The sequence below is a fragment of the Ambystoma mexicanum genome, chromosome 3q (genome assembly GCF_040938575.1).
Source record: "Ambystoma mexicanum isolate Mex_15411 chromosome 3q, UKY_AmexF1_1, whole genome shotgun sequence".
Taxonomy (NCBI): Eukaryota; Metazoa; Chordata; class Amphibia; order Caudata; family Ambystomatidae; genus Ambystoma; species Ambystoma mexicanum.
In genome coordinates this window covers 1,073,226,999-1,073,244,221 of record NC_090926.1, presented here as the reverse complement: position 1 = coordinate 1,073,244,221, position 17,223 = coordinate 1,073,226,999, and the positions used below count along the sequence as shown (strand labels likewise).

General features: G+C 47.4%; 1 protein-coding gene across 2 annotated transcripts in view; it reads right to left on the bottom strand.

Annotated features, from left to right (window-relative positions):
* Positions 1–1,950: 1,950 nt before the first annotated feature.
* Positions 1,951–17,223, bottom strand: part of GPS1 (G protein pathway suppressor 1) — a 559,228-nt gene continuing 543,955 nt past the window's right edge. For both annotated transcript variants that reach the window (XM_069655322.1, XM_069655320.1), the window contains exon 15: positions 1,951–3,394. In XM_069655322.1, the coding sequence (XP_069511423.1) occupies positions 3,320–3,394 (75 nt within the window). In that variant the 3' untranslated portion in view covers positions 1,951–3,319. The remainder of the gene's footprint in view (positions 3,395–17,223) is intronic.

The following is a 17,223-nucleotide window of genomic DNA, read 5'->3' as shown; positions in this document are numbered from 1 at the left end:
TGCTTCTTTTTTTTCTCCTCCTCTCCTCTGCTGAACGCCTGACTGTAACTGCACCGGTCACCTGGCTACCCTCTGATTTCGCTCCCAGGTCCCCTTCCCCAACAGCTTCACACCTGCACTTGGGGCTGGTTCTGTATCCCTACAGTCCCCCCCAGCTATTTGACACTTGGCTGCACTTACCCCAGCACTTGCCACTAGCTTGCCTCACTTTTTAACTTATTATTTGAATTTATTTCATTTATTTATTACTGGTGATCCTATTTACAGCACTGCCCCCTCCATCTTCCCCCGTGCAGTCCCCCCCCTCCCCTGCACTTGCATGATCTCAATATCACCTGGCCTAGTAAAATCGTTGTCTCGGTCTTCCCTCTGTTCCCCCTCCCTTGCCTCGTCGCATCTTGAAACACTTGTGCATAGGCGCATTATAAATGCCATATCATGTATAAACATCCTATTTGTGCACTGACCAAAATTGGTCTTGGCACTCCTACCTCATGCTTCTCGGAGCAGATAGTTGCCCCACCATTATATGTCCACCTCTGTATCCTTTCTCAGGTATAGGAGTGCAATACCATCAGAAAGAGTAACACACAGGGGCTTTAAGCGAAGTACAGGTTACAGTTAACAATTAAGTTGCAAAGTACCACTTCATAGTATTGCGGTCACCACCTTTTGGGCTCACACAGCTAACTGGTTCAAATGTGCACTGGACACCTTTGAGGCACTTCACCGTGTGATACTTCTGGTCTCTCAGCAAGCTCAAAACCTAGAGCTGTGTCCCTACTGAGGCCCGAGATTAGGACCTGCTACGGGAAAAAGGTAGGTGAATTAGATGAGGAAAAAGCAGAGAATTCAGGTGGTTCATGCCTCTACAGATTAGAACTTGCCATCCAACAGTGGCTCCATTGACTAGTGGGTATTTTTATGTTGTTGATTGGTCTGGGTCTATAGTGTGACATCGAGTTGATGGTACCATCATTTTAGGCATGACTACTTTATCAACAAGAAGCACATCAACGAGTGAAACTGTTGAAGTGGATTGCTATTATTAATGTTTTGCGATGGATGAGTCTCTAAACTTGTATGTGTGTGTGCTGTTGATGGGAGACTCCTTGATTAGGTCAATTAAGCGTCATGCACCCCTCATTCCCTTTTCTGGAAGCTTAATTTGTGCAATTGTGTATTCTTCGATGGATGCTGCCACTGAGGGAACAGTAGGGGGAGGAGGTGGCTTTGTAGGTGCATTGGCCCAGAAAAGGTCTGAACCTTGCATCTCATTTCACCCTGATCTGTAAATTAGTCCTTCGTTAGAAGTCATCTCCTTAGCCCTTCCCCTTTCTAGTGCTTCTGGTACGGTCTAGGTGGATTCTTTTCCCAAGATAGGGTACATTTCACCCCCTAGACTTTGCCCAAAGCACTCGAGTACTACATAATTAAACACCTTACAAAATGCCTCTCAGCCTTTTATGAGAGCAACTCTGGCTGACAGTGCAGTTTTACGGACTGTGGGCAGGTTAAAGACAGAACGTGCAATTTTTACAATGGTCTTTTAAAATGATTTCTGCAACCATACAAGCCACAACTACTAAATGGGGATTTTTAAACCACGGAAAGGCTCAAAATTGTTACTGCCTTCTGCTGCTAAGAAATATCCACTAGAATGCCTGCACCAAAGTATTTCTGCTACCAGTGAATACCGTTTTGTTCTTTGGTTTCAAATCTTTAGATGAACATGTAAAGAGCAGAAAGTGGTACAGCAAGTCGGTACACCAAAAAAGCCTCTGAAGAAGGTCTAACCAACGGGGTCACCTTTTCTCGGTCCTAACAATCACACACTAAGCCCACGCCCCCCACTTTGTCTTTCCCTCTACCATGAGGTAGCTTCACACCCACCTCTTTCCCACCAGATGCAGAAAGTCTCAACCTAAAGATGAGTCATATGCACACACATTACAAGAGTTTTTAAACACAATCATATATTGTTTTAAACACACCAACGAGTTAAATTCAAGACGAGAACAATATTGAAATGGAATAAAAACGAATAAAAAAAAGAAGCAAAAAAACCCAAACGTTTGCAAAGAGCTTGGTGAGGCTGCCTTTGTGCGCCAAATGATTTACAATTACAATATGAAATACGTGCAAAACAGCACTTTATTCCATCAGGCTAGGAAGAATCGACGTCTGCGCTGTGTTCGAAAACCATTCCCTAATTACCAGGAAGTTTCAGGGATCTTGGAGGAAACGCCCATCATGTGTGAGGTGGAAGTGACCAACATGGCCTCTGTAAACCCCTTTCAAAAGAAAAACAGTCAATATGCATCAAAAGGAATGCTATTGCAATTGCACACCCGCTTGAACGCGGCTGTTCCCGAGGTGCCTGGATTAAAGACCTTAAAGCACGCAGGGGATTAATTGCAAGCCGAGCATCAACATGGCCAACATGTGCAGACAGCTGCTGTAGCAACAAGCAAAGGAGGCCTATTTCCAAAAATAGGGCTGTATAACACTTGGGTTGTGGCACATAATCTGGCCCAGCAATAACCTAAAAGCATTCCAGACTTAAGGCTCTGAGATGGCAATCAATTTCTGTCAAGACAGCAACCCAAAGTCCAATGTCAACCCACTAGAGGAGCACCACTGAGGCTAACCTCAGGGACAATCTATTACTCGCCTCATCCGCAACAGCCTAAAATGCTCCACTTTCCTCCATCAACCACTTCGTGGGGCAGGGTCCTTCCCAGAGCGCTCACCACCAAATCAATTATTCTTTCCAGTTCTCCACTCAGGCAGCTTCATTTTTTCCTACATTTTCGGTTTCTAGCCAAAGATTTGAACAACCAGAACTTCTGCAGTTCTTATAATTTTAGATGCACTCCAACATCAGTAAACAGTGTCCCACCCACCCTTCCTTAAATGGCGTGAATATTCCAATATTCCTAGTTGCATACTGCATGCACCGTTGGGCAGTGCGGAAGCTCTGTCAGACACCAAGGAGATATCAGGGGTTTCAGACGGGGTCAGTGCTGCTAAGTCCCACGGTCCTGGGAGAAGTCATTGCCAAACTATGCACTCTGACCACAATGCTCACTCCTTTTATTTTTGTTCTATAAATTAATTTCTTTTGTCCATAAACTATCAGAGTCCTGTCCCCTCACCCTCACCATGTGCCAGCACAATGCTTTGGTGAAGGTCAGGGGGAGCAGCTTTGTGGATTGGCTTGGTGTGTAGGACTTCGTGTGTTGCAGCCTGGACGTCTGGCCACAGACTGTCAACGTATCCTTGGAGGGAGACATTCATCCATTGAAGACTAAGTGTGTTACATGTTGGTGCTCATCCGGGATTGGCTGTTCGCTGGAGTGAGCTCGCCTTGACTGCCTTCTCTTGGAGGAGACTGTGGAAACAAAAAAAACAGCTGTGGTTAGAAAACACAAGGGTAAGCAAGAAACTGTGTGGGTCTGTACTAAATTGTGATAAGTGCTACACAATGGAAGTAATAGCTCTGTGCGGGCAGAAGGTGATTATGCAAGTCAGCACTGAGTTACATTGTCAGAGCTAGGCATGGGTCCAAGTACTAGAATAGTAGAAGGGAGCTGCAGGTCAGGAATGAAGTGTTGATTTGAATATATGCAACATAGAAGGATTAATGCACACGTTCAGTGAATTTTGTGGGACAACAAGCAAATATGAAGGGGAGTTTCATTAGCAGGGCATGGGTCTATTTGTCAAAATGTAGATGTATTGAACAAGCTATGTACAGTGGATGTTGCAGGTCAGGATCGAGGTGTGTTGGAGGGGCTGGGTGTAAGCCTCTCTATTTGAAGAGTGGGAGATTCTACAGACGAAAGCAAAAGTGCAAACACCATGGGGGGTGGTTGCAGAGAAAGACTTACTAGATGTGCAGGTGGTGGGGGGGGGGGTGACGCAGGGATTTCTTTTATTGTTTTGGTTTTAAAAAAACCTTTACAATATCATACAAAAACACATTAAAAACTAAATACAGTAGCTTTACAAAAGAATAAAAACAAGATCAATGAATCTTAAATTATTTATAACAACCATAATCTGAAAAAGAATAGAAAAAGAGAATTCAATATACATCCAATACATACTCAAACGTTCCATTTGCATTCTTAAGTTCCTTAAAGCCCCCCATCAGCATATTTCAAGGAATATTCCCCTTTGTTAACTTCAAGGATTTAAGGAAGGCTGCAATTTCAAGTCCGCCTTTTGTGCTAGTGATACAGACGCATCGTTGCCATACTTGATCAACAGGTAACATCATCCCATTTACTGCAGAATTTTTTTTTTTAAACTTATTTTTGTTGGCAGAGGCAAATAACATACACACGCATCAGAGCAGCAATAAACAACAAAATCATTACACAACAAGGTACAGTGGCGCATAAGGACAGTGGGAGATGGCCGCGTAGGAGATGCAGCCCCTCAAAGCATCCGGTATAATGGCATATAGTAAAGTTGATTAGGGTGAGTCGCCTGCAGAGGAGGGATTATCCAGGCCATTGAGATAGCTGTTAAAGGCAGTCCAGATGTTTTTAGACCGAGACCGGGTCGGGAGGGTATTGAGGTATTCCTCCTCAAAGTTCAGAGACCAAGTCAATAAATTCAACCATTTCTGGAAGGTAGGAGGGGCAGAGCACTTCTAGTTCTGTAGAATATACTTTTTAGCAATTATACAGCTCACATTTAGGAACTTAGCCTCCACTCTGGCTCCCCCGGTCTCCTACATCCCAAACAGTACACCCAGCGGGTCAGGCTCTATAACAGTGTCACAAATTTCCAACAGGGTTTTCAGGATCTCCTCCCAAAATGCAGCTAGCCGCGGGCATCCCCAGAACATATGCAAATGGCCCGCCTCCTCCACACCACAGCGAGGGCAGAGCGTTGAATCAGAACAGCCAAATCTGGAGATCCTACGCAGGGTGTAGTATAGCCTGTTTAACAATTTATACTGGATGGTGCGATATTGAAAGTTCAGGGAGACTTTATTAGTGTGGGAGCACATTTTCCCCCATATTTGGTCCGTGAGTTCTACTTCGAATTCAGACGCCCAGTCATCCCGGGCCCTAGAGGGCTGTAATGGGGCAGCAGTGAGGAGGTGTTTGTATAAGGAGGACACCACCCCGCGGGACCCAACCGAATTGGCAATGTAGGAAATCCCAGGGGAATCAGGAGGTTCATTAGGGAATTCAGGCCATGCGCCACAGAAGGCAGCGCGAAGTCTATAGTATTGTAGTAGTTCCATTGGTGATCCCGAATGGCCCTGTTTCCATGTCTGCAGAGTTATGAACAGCCCATCCGGGTAGAAGTCTGTTAAGGCTAGGTATCCCAGGGCCTGCCAGCGTCGTGCCAGGGCTATGTCGTTTGTGGGTTCCAACCCAGGGAACCGCCAAGCGGGGAGCCACTTGTAGTATGGGTGTTCCTCGGCACCCACCGCAAATAACCGCCTCCAGGCCAGCAAGGTGGTTCGGACCGGGTCTATGGTGGAGTCTGGTTCATATCGTCGGTATAAGAACAAAGACATTATGTTGGTGCCAGAAGCAGCTAGGGCTTCGAGCTTGACATGGGGGTCAGGGAGATAACCAGGGTACCAGTAGCAGGCAAACTGTGCCTGCGTTGCGATCCAGTACTGTGTCAGATCCGGAGCGGTGAACCCACCTTTGTCGTAGGGAAGAGTCATGGCCAGCCATTTTTTTACGCACGGCTCCCGAGTGCCATAGAAACTGAGCACAGAGTTTATGTAGATCTGCAAAGTACTTCCCACCGGGCCATACAGGGACATTTGTGAATACATACAACAGTTTAGGGAGCAGTATAATTTTCACCAGTGATAGTCTACCCGCTAATGACAACGGAAGAGAGCACCAGCGCGCTATCTTGGATTCCGCCAGTTCAGCTGCAGCCCGGTAGTTATTAAATAGGAGGGTGTCTTTGGTCAGCGACACCTGAAATCCCAGATATTTAATCCCGTCGGGGGACCACTGCAAAGGATACTCTGTGGTGGGTTGGACTGTGGAGCTTGTGAGAGGGAAGAGTTCGGACTTGGAATAATTGATGGTGAAGCCAGATTATATACCTATGCGGGTAATGTCCCGCAGGATTGGGTCAAGGTGGGCGTTTGGGTCTCTGACAAACAGCAAGACATTGTCTGCATAGAGCAAAATCATTTCGGGGGTATCCTGAAGTCGTATGCCTTTACATGCGTGACGTTCCCTAACAAAGTACGCCATGGGTTCGATGGCCAGGGCGAATAGGATCGGGGAGAATGGGCATCCCTGACGGGTGCCCCTGAAGAGAGGGAACGGGGCGGACTTTTGGGAGTTAACACAAACCCTGGCAACCGGGGAGGTGTAAAGCAACTTGATGTATGCTATCATTCTGGGCCCAATGCCCATGATCTCAAGGACGAGCCACATGTACTTCCAGGACACCATGTCGAAGGCCTTCTGGGCGTCCAGGGTGACCGCAACCGCACACACATCCTGATTAATTTGTGACATAACGTTAAGGAGCCTTCTTATATTATGAGACGTGGACCTCCCGGGTACAAAGTCTGACTGTTCATCGTGCACCATAAATGACATAACAGGTAGGAACCTGTTTGCGATCACCCTGGCAAAGATTTTAGTATCCAAGTTCATTAATGAGAGGGGCCGGTATGATCCACAGTCGTCGCTAGGCTTACCGGGCTTGAGCAGGACCGTGATAACGGCCTCTCGTAATGACGGGGAGGGATCCCGATTGGAGTGACTCGTCCCAAACCCCGAGCAGTTCGGTGGCCAATAGCGCTACATGCTCCTGATAAAATTCAGCCGTTAACCCGTCGGGGCCAGGCGCCTTTCCCTTGGGGAGACTAGATTTGGCCTCCACTATCTCATTCAGTCAAATGGGGGAATCCAATAGGTCTCTCGTTGCGGGGGAGGCGACAGTGGTGGGAATCTGCTCCAGTAGCTCCCGTATCTGGGAGTCACTGTGTTCAGGCGGTTGGGAATATAATTCCAAATAGAAGCCTGTAAAGACCTCAAGGATACGTTGGTCAGACCACTGTATCGTCCCCTGACCGTCCTTAACGCAAGGGATCTGGGATTGGCCCCACTCACCCCAAGGCGGCAAGCATTTTGCCAGGTCTGTCCCCCTCGCCGTTTTTCCGCGCAGCCTGCGGGCGGCTGAAATACTGCACTTCCCTATTGGCTTGCTCATTGAAGGTCTTTAGCTCCTCGCTGATCTGGGAGAGGACACCCTGGTCGACCGAGGCCGAATGGGCACGCTCCAGGTCCCGAAGTTTAGTTTCAGTGCGGAGCAGCGTGGCTCTTATAGTTTTGGGGACCCCCGACTCTCTAGAGATGGATGCCCCTCTAATGAAGGCCTTGAAAGCATCCCAACGGACCCCCAGGGTGGTGGATTGTGGCGTGTTGTGCTCAAAGTAGGATTGAATGTCAGAAAGAATGTCCGCTCTAACTACAATGTCCTGCACAGCGTCCGATTTAAAGCGACATGTGTTGATGGTGGGGGAAGGTATTCCCAAGTCTAGGGTCATGACAATCGGAGAGTGGTCAGCAAGTGTGCGCGCAAGTATACGTGTCTCCACAACCCTGCCCAGCATAGGGCCGGACATTAGGAACACATCAATCCTGGAGAAGCTGTCGTGTACCGAGGAGTAGCAAGTGTACTCGCGTGCCTGCGGGTGTAGTGCCCTCCAAACATCCTGAAGATCAAGTGTCGCGCAGTGGGACAGGAGTCTACGCGCTGCGCCGGCCAGGGGCCTAGGGCTGTGCCAGTTCTATCCAATGCGGTGTCAAATATAAAGTTCATATCTCCACCCCAGACGACCTGCACCCCCACGTATCCTAGTAGTATAGAAACCACCTGGTCAACGAATTTGGGAGAGTCCACATTAGGGCCATATATATTCACCAGCAAATAATCCGTGTTGGCTATGGCGCAATACAGCATAATGTACCTTCCCTCGAGGTCTATATAACTCTTGTGGAGGACAAACTTAAGTGATTTGTGTATCAACGTTAATACCCCTCTGGCACGCGTAGAATATGAAGTGAAATAGCTGTGTGGGCCCCAAGTTGGCGCTATACTTTTGGCCAGAGGGCCCGTGGAATGTGTCTCCTGCAGGAGCAGTATCTTGCAGCTGTGTCTGCTGGCGTACGCCGCAATTTTACGAGCCTTGGTGTAATTGCTCAGGCCCCGCACATTCCTGGTCATCACCATCACTGGCATCTCAATGGTTTAAAGAGTATACCCAAAGCCGGAGAGCCCATGTAAAGCGTTCACTGCAAAGGCACCATATCACCCCCCATCTTATCGACGTGCGCCATGTTACCAGTCACGTATATTCCAGGACATCACTGTCACCAGCATGTTGATAACCTAAGTGACATCCCACCAGCATTGTCGTAAGGTAAATTTAGGGCGGGCTCCGCCCTCATTAGGGTCCCCTGATCCGCTGTGATCTGCCAATCCGCCTCCGCCTTTTCCCATAACACAAAAGAAACCCTTTCCCCCCTCCTCCCACACCACCCCATCCAAGCAGGCAGTGAGATCCCCCTCCACCCACCAACAAAAAAAAACAGTAAGTCCCACGAAAAAATGACAACTGGCGGTTCCCAACATGGGCCTGCGATCCCAGTGGCCCAACCGGGGCCAATACCCAACTTCAAATTAACATGAATATACATTGCAATCGCAGTGGGGTGCGCTATTGCCGTGTGGTGGGCACTTGGGAAAAAAGAAATGACAATAAGTCACCAGCGGTACATTGAACATACATTATGCATGGCGGGGAGCCGCCCCTGGACTCTGAAGGTGAACTATGCAAGTGTGATCGACATAGGTATTCAATGCGTATACATGGGTGAGCCAATAAGGCTGCATTGCTATCAACACATGAATAAACAAGCACTAGTCAGCTAAGGGTTGAACTACAAAGTGGTGTGAGCTTATCATCGACCCTAGGGTTACCATTGGGATTGGGTAGTGGTATCTGAGTCTCTATAAATTTGACAGCCTCCTCCGGCACCGTGAAAAAGTAAAATTTTTCTCTGGAAGTAATCTTGAGCCGGGCTGGGAAAAGGATCGCATAGGGGACATTCCGTTCACGTAGCAATTTGACTCCCAGGAATTGGCGTCTCTCCTGCTGCACCCCGACGGAGAAATCAGGGAAAATCCGAATGGTGTTTGAATCAAGGCGTAGGTCACCCTTTTCACGTGCCAAGCGTAGGATGAGGTCCCGGTCCCTGCAATTGAGGATCCTGGCAATAATAGGTCTGGGGAAGTCTCCCGGTTTGGGCCGCAGGGACAGGGCCCAATGGGCTCGCTCAACTGTGAAGAAAGGGGATAGCGCGGGGTCTCCCAATAGGTCTTCGACCTCCAACTCCATGTGCCCCTTCAGGGCATTTTCAGGGACCCCTATTATGCGTAGGTTGTTCCTCCGAGAGCAGGATTCAAGATCATCGCACTTTGACTTTACCACTTTCATGTCACGAGTCAAGGTGGCCACAGCATCCTGCAAAGTATGTAGTTGATCTTCATTAGCCCCAATTCTGTTTTCGGCCTCGGTGATCCTTGTTCCGGCCTGATCGACTCGGGATTTCAGGGATGCAACATTGGCATTAATATCATCTAGTTTTTCATGAAACGAGGCAAAATTCTTGGCCATTGACTCCATCATGAGAGTGAGGTCAGGGGCCACTGCTCCAGGGAGGGAGTCATCATCCTGAGCGGATGTCGCAGCGCCCTGATCTGCACGTGGGGTTGCCTTTGCAAATTTGTCCATGGCGCCCACCTTGCTGGACCCTCTGGATCTGCTAGACATAGTTAATGCGACACAGGGGGTGACCCGACCAGTCGGGCCTGGTCCAATATGAGGAGCAGGAGTATAGGGTTAAGTTCCACCGTCCAGCAGATGCGAGTCGTTGAAATTGAGGGGGTGTGGAGACGGCAAGAGGCAGCCGATGCGTTCAGGGTCCTGGTAGCCGGAGGGCCGCTATGCAATCAAAGCTAAAGCAACAGCCCGCCATTTACTGCATAATTTACTCATATGTGTATTTCTTCCTTCTACCAAGGCCAAACAATCCAGGACCATATGTCTACATGTTTCAACCACCCCATCAGTTCCAAAGAACCTACATGTTCCATCATTCTCACCTAACATTCTCTGCCTTAAGAGAACTTCCTTGGAATGCAACATATTTCACCTTAACCTAAGGAGTTGATTCTGCATATATTTATTTGTAAATTGAAACATAATATGCAATATGGTTCCCCTGGACTTATGCTCCATTGATAGATGACTCTGAGAAGGGTAAGCATGGAAACGTTCCGGAGTGTCGCACCAATCCATTGATAGATGACTCTGAGAAGGGTAAGCATGGAAACGTTCCAGAGTGTCGCACCAATCTTTATCAAAGAGGGATTTACTTGAACTTTTCCCGGATTGTTTAGTAACAGATCTAGATCCAATCCCAGTTACCCCAACATATTCTCACATTCCTTTTCCAATACACATAGAACATCCTCCTTCTTACCCAATCACCTCATTACTACTAGATGTTTTTTTATTTGTTCATAAAGCGTGTCTTCCATAGGGTCGATTTTTGCTAGTGACACATTTTTCAAGCACAAAGTGATATTAGCCCAAGTTGAAACCAAATTGCTAGCATCGAGATTGCATTGGGCAATCTCAAGGACCGCCTCCAAATCAATGCTTCCCGGTACTCCAAGCCTTCAACAAGGGTTTCCCAAAAACCTTCCCCACAATACAGCAATTTAGGGACAATTTTCCCCTCATAAAACTGGACGGCTGGCTTGATTGAGAATCTATGAAATCTGCCATCGAGCTTGGTTAGTTGTATTGCCAATACTTCTGCCTTTACTTTTAACTCAGCACACATTTTTCCACTAGAAGTATGTCCAAAAATTTTCAAGCCCAAATAACACAACTGGTCTGAGCATCCAATACTTCACTCCTCTAGGGACCATGACATATTTTCCCCTTTCCTCCCTCTTGAGAAGTGCAGATTTGAAAGCATAGTCAGATAAACCCTTCAAAAGTCGTTGCAAACCCTTCTTTGCGACATCGAATATCAGAAAGTCATCCGCATACGATAACCCAGGTACTCTCGGATTGCCTATTTTTGGGGACACAAAAACACACTTATCCAGATATTCCCAGGAGTCAGATACGTACAGATTAAAGATGCATTGGGCGAAAATGCATCCCTGCCGTACCCCCTTTTTACTGTAATATGTCTGGATAAATCACCTTCTTTATTTAATCTTATTTTGATTGCTGAATTACAGTGCAGTTTCATCAAGATCTTAAATAAGTCATTGTGAAGCCCCAATTCATGCAGTTTATGCCATAGAATCTTTTGGTCAACTCTATCAAATGCGTTTCACACGTCTATGGAGGCTACAAAGATTGATCCTTCGATGCCCAAGCAGACGGCTGGAAAATTCATAACACTACTGCATTCAGGGATGTTGAGTGGCCCTTTCTAAAGTCAGTTTGGAGCATTGACAGCCTTTTAGAGTCCCTAACCCATTTGATTAAGTGACCCAAGAGAACAGAGGAAAACAATTTGCAGTCAGCGTCAATCAGTGAGATTGGTCTGTTGTTCTTGGTATCACTTCTTATTCCCCGCTTATAAATGGGCACACGTTGGACAGTTTCCATGATGAAGGGAACACCCCTGATCTCACATTGACTCTAAATCTAATCGTCAGGATCTTCCCCCAAATTTCCGGTTCGGCCTTGAAAAGGGCATTAGACAGACCATTTGGACCTACTGCACGAAAGTTACTACATGCCCTCATAAAGGCCATGATCTCCTCCAGCTCCAGTGGCAATGATCTCTCATCAACCCATCCTTCAACATCTACTTCCTGAGTCGCCCCCAATACTTACTCCCCAGTCCCATATAGTACTTCAAAGAAGGCCACCCATTTTTTCTCTGGGACTGCATTCAGTTGTTTTAGAAGGTGCCCCATATTTCCCGAGTTTACCAATTGCCAAAAGGCTCTAGCACCTCTCCTGATCAAAATAACTAGCATAGATTCTGCCTCCCTCTGCAGCATATTCGCTTTCCTACTCTACAGTAGTTTCTGTATGTTTGTTTTATTCTCTTAACAGTTTTACAGTATGCATCCCCATGTAGGTCTCCCCTTCTAGCAGGGAAATGCTGGACTACATTGGCAGAGCTGCTTGCTGTTTTTAATGTTGTAAAAGCAGGGGTAGCTTTTACAGCATTTATATAGTATACACAGACTATTTACAAGGTTTGCTATATAAATATCTGTATAATTATAGTTGATTTACTTGCCCAAGTGGTACTGCCTCAAAAACGGCAAGTACCATGTGCTAGTAAGTGCAGGAGGTGAACACTGCATAAGAAGGCCATGCAGGGAAGGTTGCAGTGAGCTTGGTGGGGGATGGGGTGGTGGTGCTACGGGTGCTGTCTGAAGGAGCCAGAAAGGAGGCAAACAAGTGTCAGGATGTCCAGCTCAGTTTAATAAGCACACATAGAAAATCTTGGCACGTATAAACATCACTTCTTATACGGGTGGGCAGTCACAATGTTCATCTGCTTAATTCCCAAGAGAGGTAGGCACAACCCTCTTCACCCCCAAACTCTTCCAACTGCCGATAGCACCATACCCCAGAATAAATAGAATGGTGTGCCTTCGCCACCATCCTTCAGAGGGGTAGGCACAGGGTTCCCACGAACTACCACGGGGGACTGAGGCATAGGTTTCCCGCATCGTGACACAGAGGAATGAGGCATAAGGTAGCACCCCACATTCCTTGCAGAGTAGAGAGACACACACACACACACACACACACACACCCCCCTACCTAACCGGGTTTAGCCGTCCCTGAAATTGTGGGGTTCCTGCATCACTTTGTCAATCTGTATTGGCTCGCTGTACAAGGTATTTCCAAATACCCTTCTTAATCCTCACCCAGTCACCTTGCTTAATCCCCATCTCTTGCGTCCTCTTCTCTCTTGCTCTCCACCTTCTTCCTTATCTTCTCCACCACACAATCAGTCTCTTTAGCTCATTCCATCAATGGAGGCACCACTGTGGTATTTCCCCCTCCTCAATTTGAATGGACTCACACCAGGGGCAAAATGAGGTGACATTCTGAGCGCCAACGATCGCTCACTAACTGCCTTCTCTTAACGCCACAACCTCCAACCCCCAGCTGCACATATTCTGCTCATCGTCTGTATTGTGAAGGCGCAGAAGCAGAGGGAAGTACGGTTTAACTATTTTTTTCCAGCATGGGTCTGGCATGGATTCACATGCTCATGAATATTCCCCATCGTCAGGCTGGGAATAATCGGTAGAAGAAAAAAGTTTTTCACTTTCACTTAAAAACTGTATTTCTCCTCTAAACCAATCACTGTCCTCTGGGTCATACTGCCCCCATCCAATGACAGTCCTCTCTCTAAGCCCCTCCTATGGCAGCCACCTTCAGATTTGGTAAGCACGTAAAGTGGCAGTATGACCAAGAAGCGCTGCGGAGGGATCAGAGGGAGGGTTCACAAGTGAATCCATCCCAGACCCATGCTGGAGAACAATAGTTACAGGTAAGGAAAATGTCTATTATATTATTTATTTATGCTTTAGAGTTTACAGTTAAACCTTTAGCAAAACATTTATCAAAAATATCCAAGCCCCCACGAGTGAGACATCGACCTTCATTTCCACCATAAGTAGCTTGTTCCATCTACAGCATGGGGTCTGCCATGGATTCACATGCTCATGAAGAACGAATTCATAGCAGTACAACATTGCACAACCACGGGAGGTGGCAAGGCTCAACAGAATCAATTACACTTACCCTCGGAACAGACTCACCTCAAACAAACAGGTTGCGTAGCACTGCTTGGCTGACTCTCGACTCCTCCTTTGAATTCCTGTTGACGCAGTAGAATTTTGTGAAGGTGTGCGTGGACCTCCATGTAGCAGCCCTGCAGATGTCGAGCAGGGGCACACCAGACAGGAACGCCATTGTTGCAGCGATCGCTCTGGTGGAGTGGGCTCTCGGACAGCCAGGCAGCGCTCGGTTAGCTAACCGATGACAGTGCGTGATGCAGCCGGAGAGCCATCTTCAAATGGAAGCCTTGGACAAGGCCTTCCCATGGTTCACAGGACCAAAGTTCACCAACAGCTGTGAAGTCTTCTGAAAACTCTGTGCGTGTCACGTAGAACTTCAGGGCATGAGCAACGTACAGCAAGTGCAAGACACTTTCTGCCCGCGACAAAGATTTTGGGGAAAAACCAGGTAACACCAAAGGCTTGTTGAGGTGTAATTCTGACAGAATCTTCGGCATGAAGGAGGGGCGGGTATGTAGCATCACACCCGATTCGTGGAAAGTCAGATATGGTTGCTTGCAGGATAGGGGCTGGATCTCACCTACCATTCTGACAGAGGTGATGGCCACAAGAAAAGCCGTTTTCCATGAGAGAAACTTGGGGGCCTGACGCAGAAGCTCCAAGGGGGCCCCCAATAAGCCTTGTCAGAACCATGTTGATTTTCCACGCCGGGGCAGGAGCCTTCACTGGTGGGAAAGGTCTGAAAAGTCCTTGACAAGTCGGTGGGACCAAAGACCAAAGGAAGATCTTACTGGTGACCTGGTGTAGCGGAGATAGCCGGCAGATGTACCTTGATGGAAGCGTGTGGCAGTCCTGCCTGGCCAAGGATAGCAATTACGGCAGGATCTGTGGGGCCGTGACCCTCAAAGGTGTAATCTTCTGTGACCAACACCATGTAGCAAAACGCTTCCACTTGTGACCGTAGCACGTCAAGGTTGACAAATCCCTGGCTTTGGCAAGGACCTGCCTGCAGTCCACTGGTAACTCATATCCTCCGAACTCTAGGGCTGCAGGAGCCAAGCCCTAAGGTTCAGCGATCCTGGGTCGGGATGCAGGATTACGCCTCCTTCTCTGGTGAGAAGATCCAGAACCACTCGCAGCTTGACCGAAGGCGACGCTGACAGGCTGAGAAGGTGTGGGTACCAAATCTGACTCGCCCATGCCAGGGCGATGAGTATCATCCTGCATTGAAACAGTGTGTTGGTGACTCGTAGTAGGAGAGGGATTGGAGGAAATGCGCACAGAAACAGCCCTTCCCACGGGAAGGAGAACACGTCCCCCAGGCTCCTTGGTTGGTGGAATCTGATGGCAAACTTCTGGCATTTGGAGTTTGCCGCTGTTGCAAATAGATCGATCTGGGGCTTGCCCCACTTGAAGAAGATGTGGTCCACCTGATCCTGATGAAGTTCTCACTCATGGCAGGAGCGCAATTACCTGCTGAGCGAGTCTGTGGTGGTGTTTTTGAATCTAGGTGAAGAGGGACGAGGAACATCCCTTGTCCGCCGGCCCAGCGGCACAAGTCCTGCGCTACCTTGGAGAGCGCCGGGGATCGAGTGCCCCCGTTTCCTGATGTAGAACATGGTGTGGTGTTGTCCGTGAAGATCCTCACCACCTTCAGAGACAGAAGGAACGACTTGAGGGCACAGAACACTGCCCATATTTCCAGGATGTTGATATGCAGATCCTTCTACAGGCCTCTGGTGTGTAGACATCCAGTTTGGGCTCCACAGCATTCAGGGAAGCATCCGTGGTGACCGGTCCTGGTATGGGGGTTTTTAAATCCTGTGCCCTGGGCGATGTTGGAGCGGACGCCACACGATCCTATTGCCCCCCGGAACTCATCGCCGAGAGGGATCTTGTCCGTGAAGGTTCTGTGTATCCAGCGTGCGTCCAGGAGTTTCTGTAGGGGTCGTAGTTGCAACCTGCAGAACCGGGCAAAGTATATGCAGGACATCATGCCCAGTAACGACTTGATGGCCCGTACTGTGGCTGTCTTTGTCGACAACAGCCATTGACCCTTCCCTTGAATGGCTGTTATCCTCTTCTCCGAGGGCGACGCCTGGCAAGACACTGTATTGTTTCTGGCATCTAGGAAGAGAGCGTTCCGCAATGATGTTAAGCAGGACACAAATACAATTCTATCGCACAAAAGTGATTCCATCAGTTACATATGGAGTGGAGGCCTTCTTTAACATCACGGAAGAAATCTGGATAAAGTTGGAAAGCTACTTCTGGAGACAGCTTTTAAATCTCCCAACATCCACGCCCATGCCGTTAATAAGAAGGGAATTATGTACCCTATCATTGCAAAGCATTTTATTAAGAAATAAACTGATGATGTATAGGAAAGTGATCATGCCAGAGAGATCGAATATTTTTGATATCATCCACAGAGAAATCTCAGGATCAAATTCCGAAACTTTAAAGAATTGGCAACAGAAAAATACCCTATTACTGGAAGAAATAGGATCTTCAGAAGAAGAGCTAATTCATAATCCACAAAAGTTGTAACAAGAATAGAAACTTGGGATTGGATAAAGACTCTTGACACAGCGGGTCATACAAACTAGCGGCACACGCAACACCGATGTGCAGAAAGCTAAATGAAATAAGATCATACCTGAACCTCTTCCCAAGTAGAAAACATCGACAAACATTTTTGAGAGCACGCTTTAATATTCTACAGACAAACGAGATAAGGGCAATCAGAGGAACATCAGCTACTGATAAATGCCGTTTTTGTCAGGAAACGGGGTGCAAGGAATCCTTAAGGCACCTGCTCTTAAACTGCAAGGGTTTAACTGAATTGACAACTACGCACATGTTACATCTGTTTGAGGATTTACTCTTCTATGATGAACAATACTGGTGGAAACGCCTAATAGAAGGTGAAGGAGTAAAGGAAACAATTGCAGTGACACAATTTTTGCAAAATATCGACTTCAGAAAAACATGAATAAGGAAACCAGGAGGAGGGAATTAGGAAGCAATAGCGGGATGTGGATTTTTGGATTTGAGTGAACTAATTTTGTAAAAGAAAATGTGAAAACATTTTTTAAGTAAAAAAAAAATAAAATAAAAATAAAAAAAAATGATGTTAAGCAGGACTTTGAAAAGTTAACCCAGAACCCGGTCGTCTCTGTGTGTCCGTCGGCCAGCTCCCTCGAGTGGGCATGAATCAACCAGATGTCTAGGTACGGGTATACGTGTATGCTCTGTAGACGCAGGTGGGCCGCCATCGGTGCCAGGCATTTTGTGAACAGCCTGGGGGCCGAACACCCTGGGGGCCGAAAGGTAGAGCCTTGA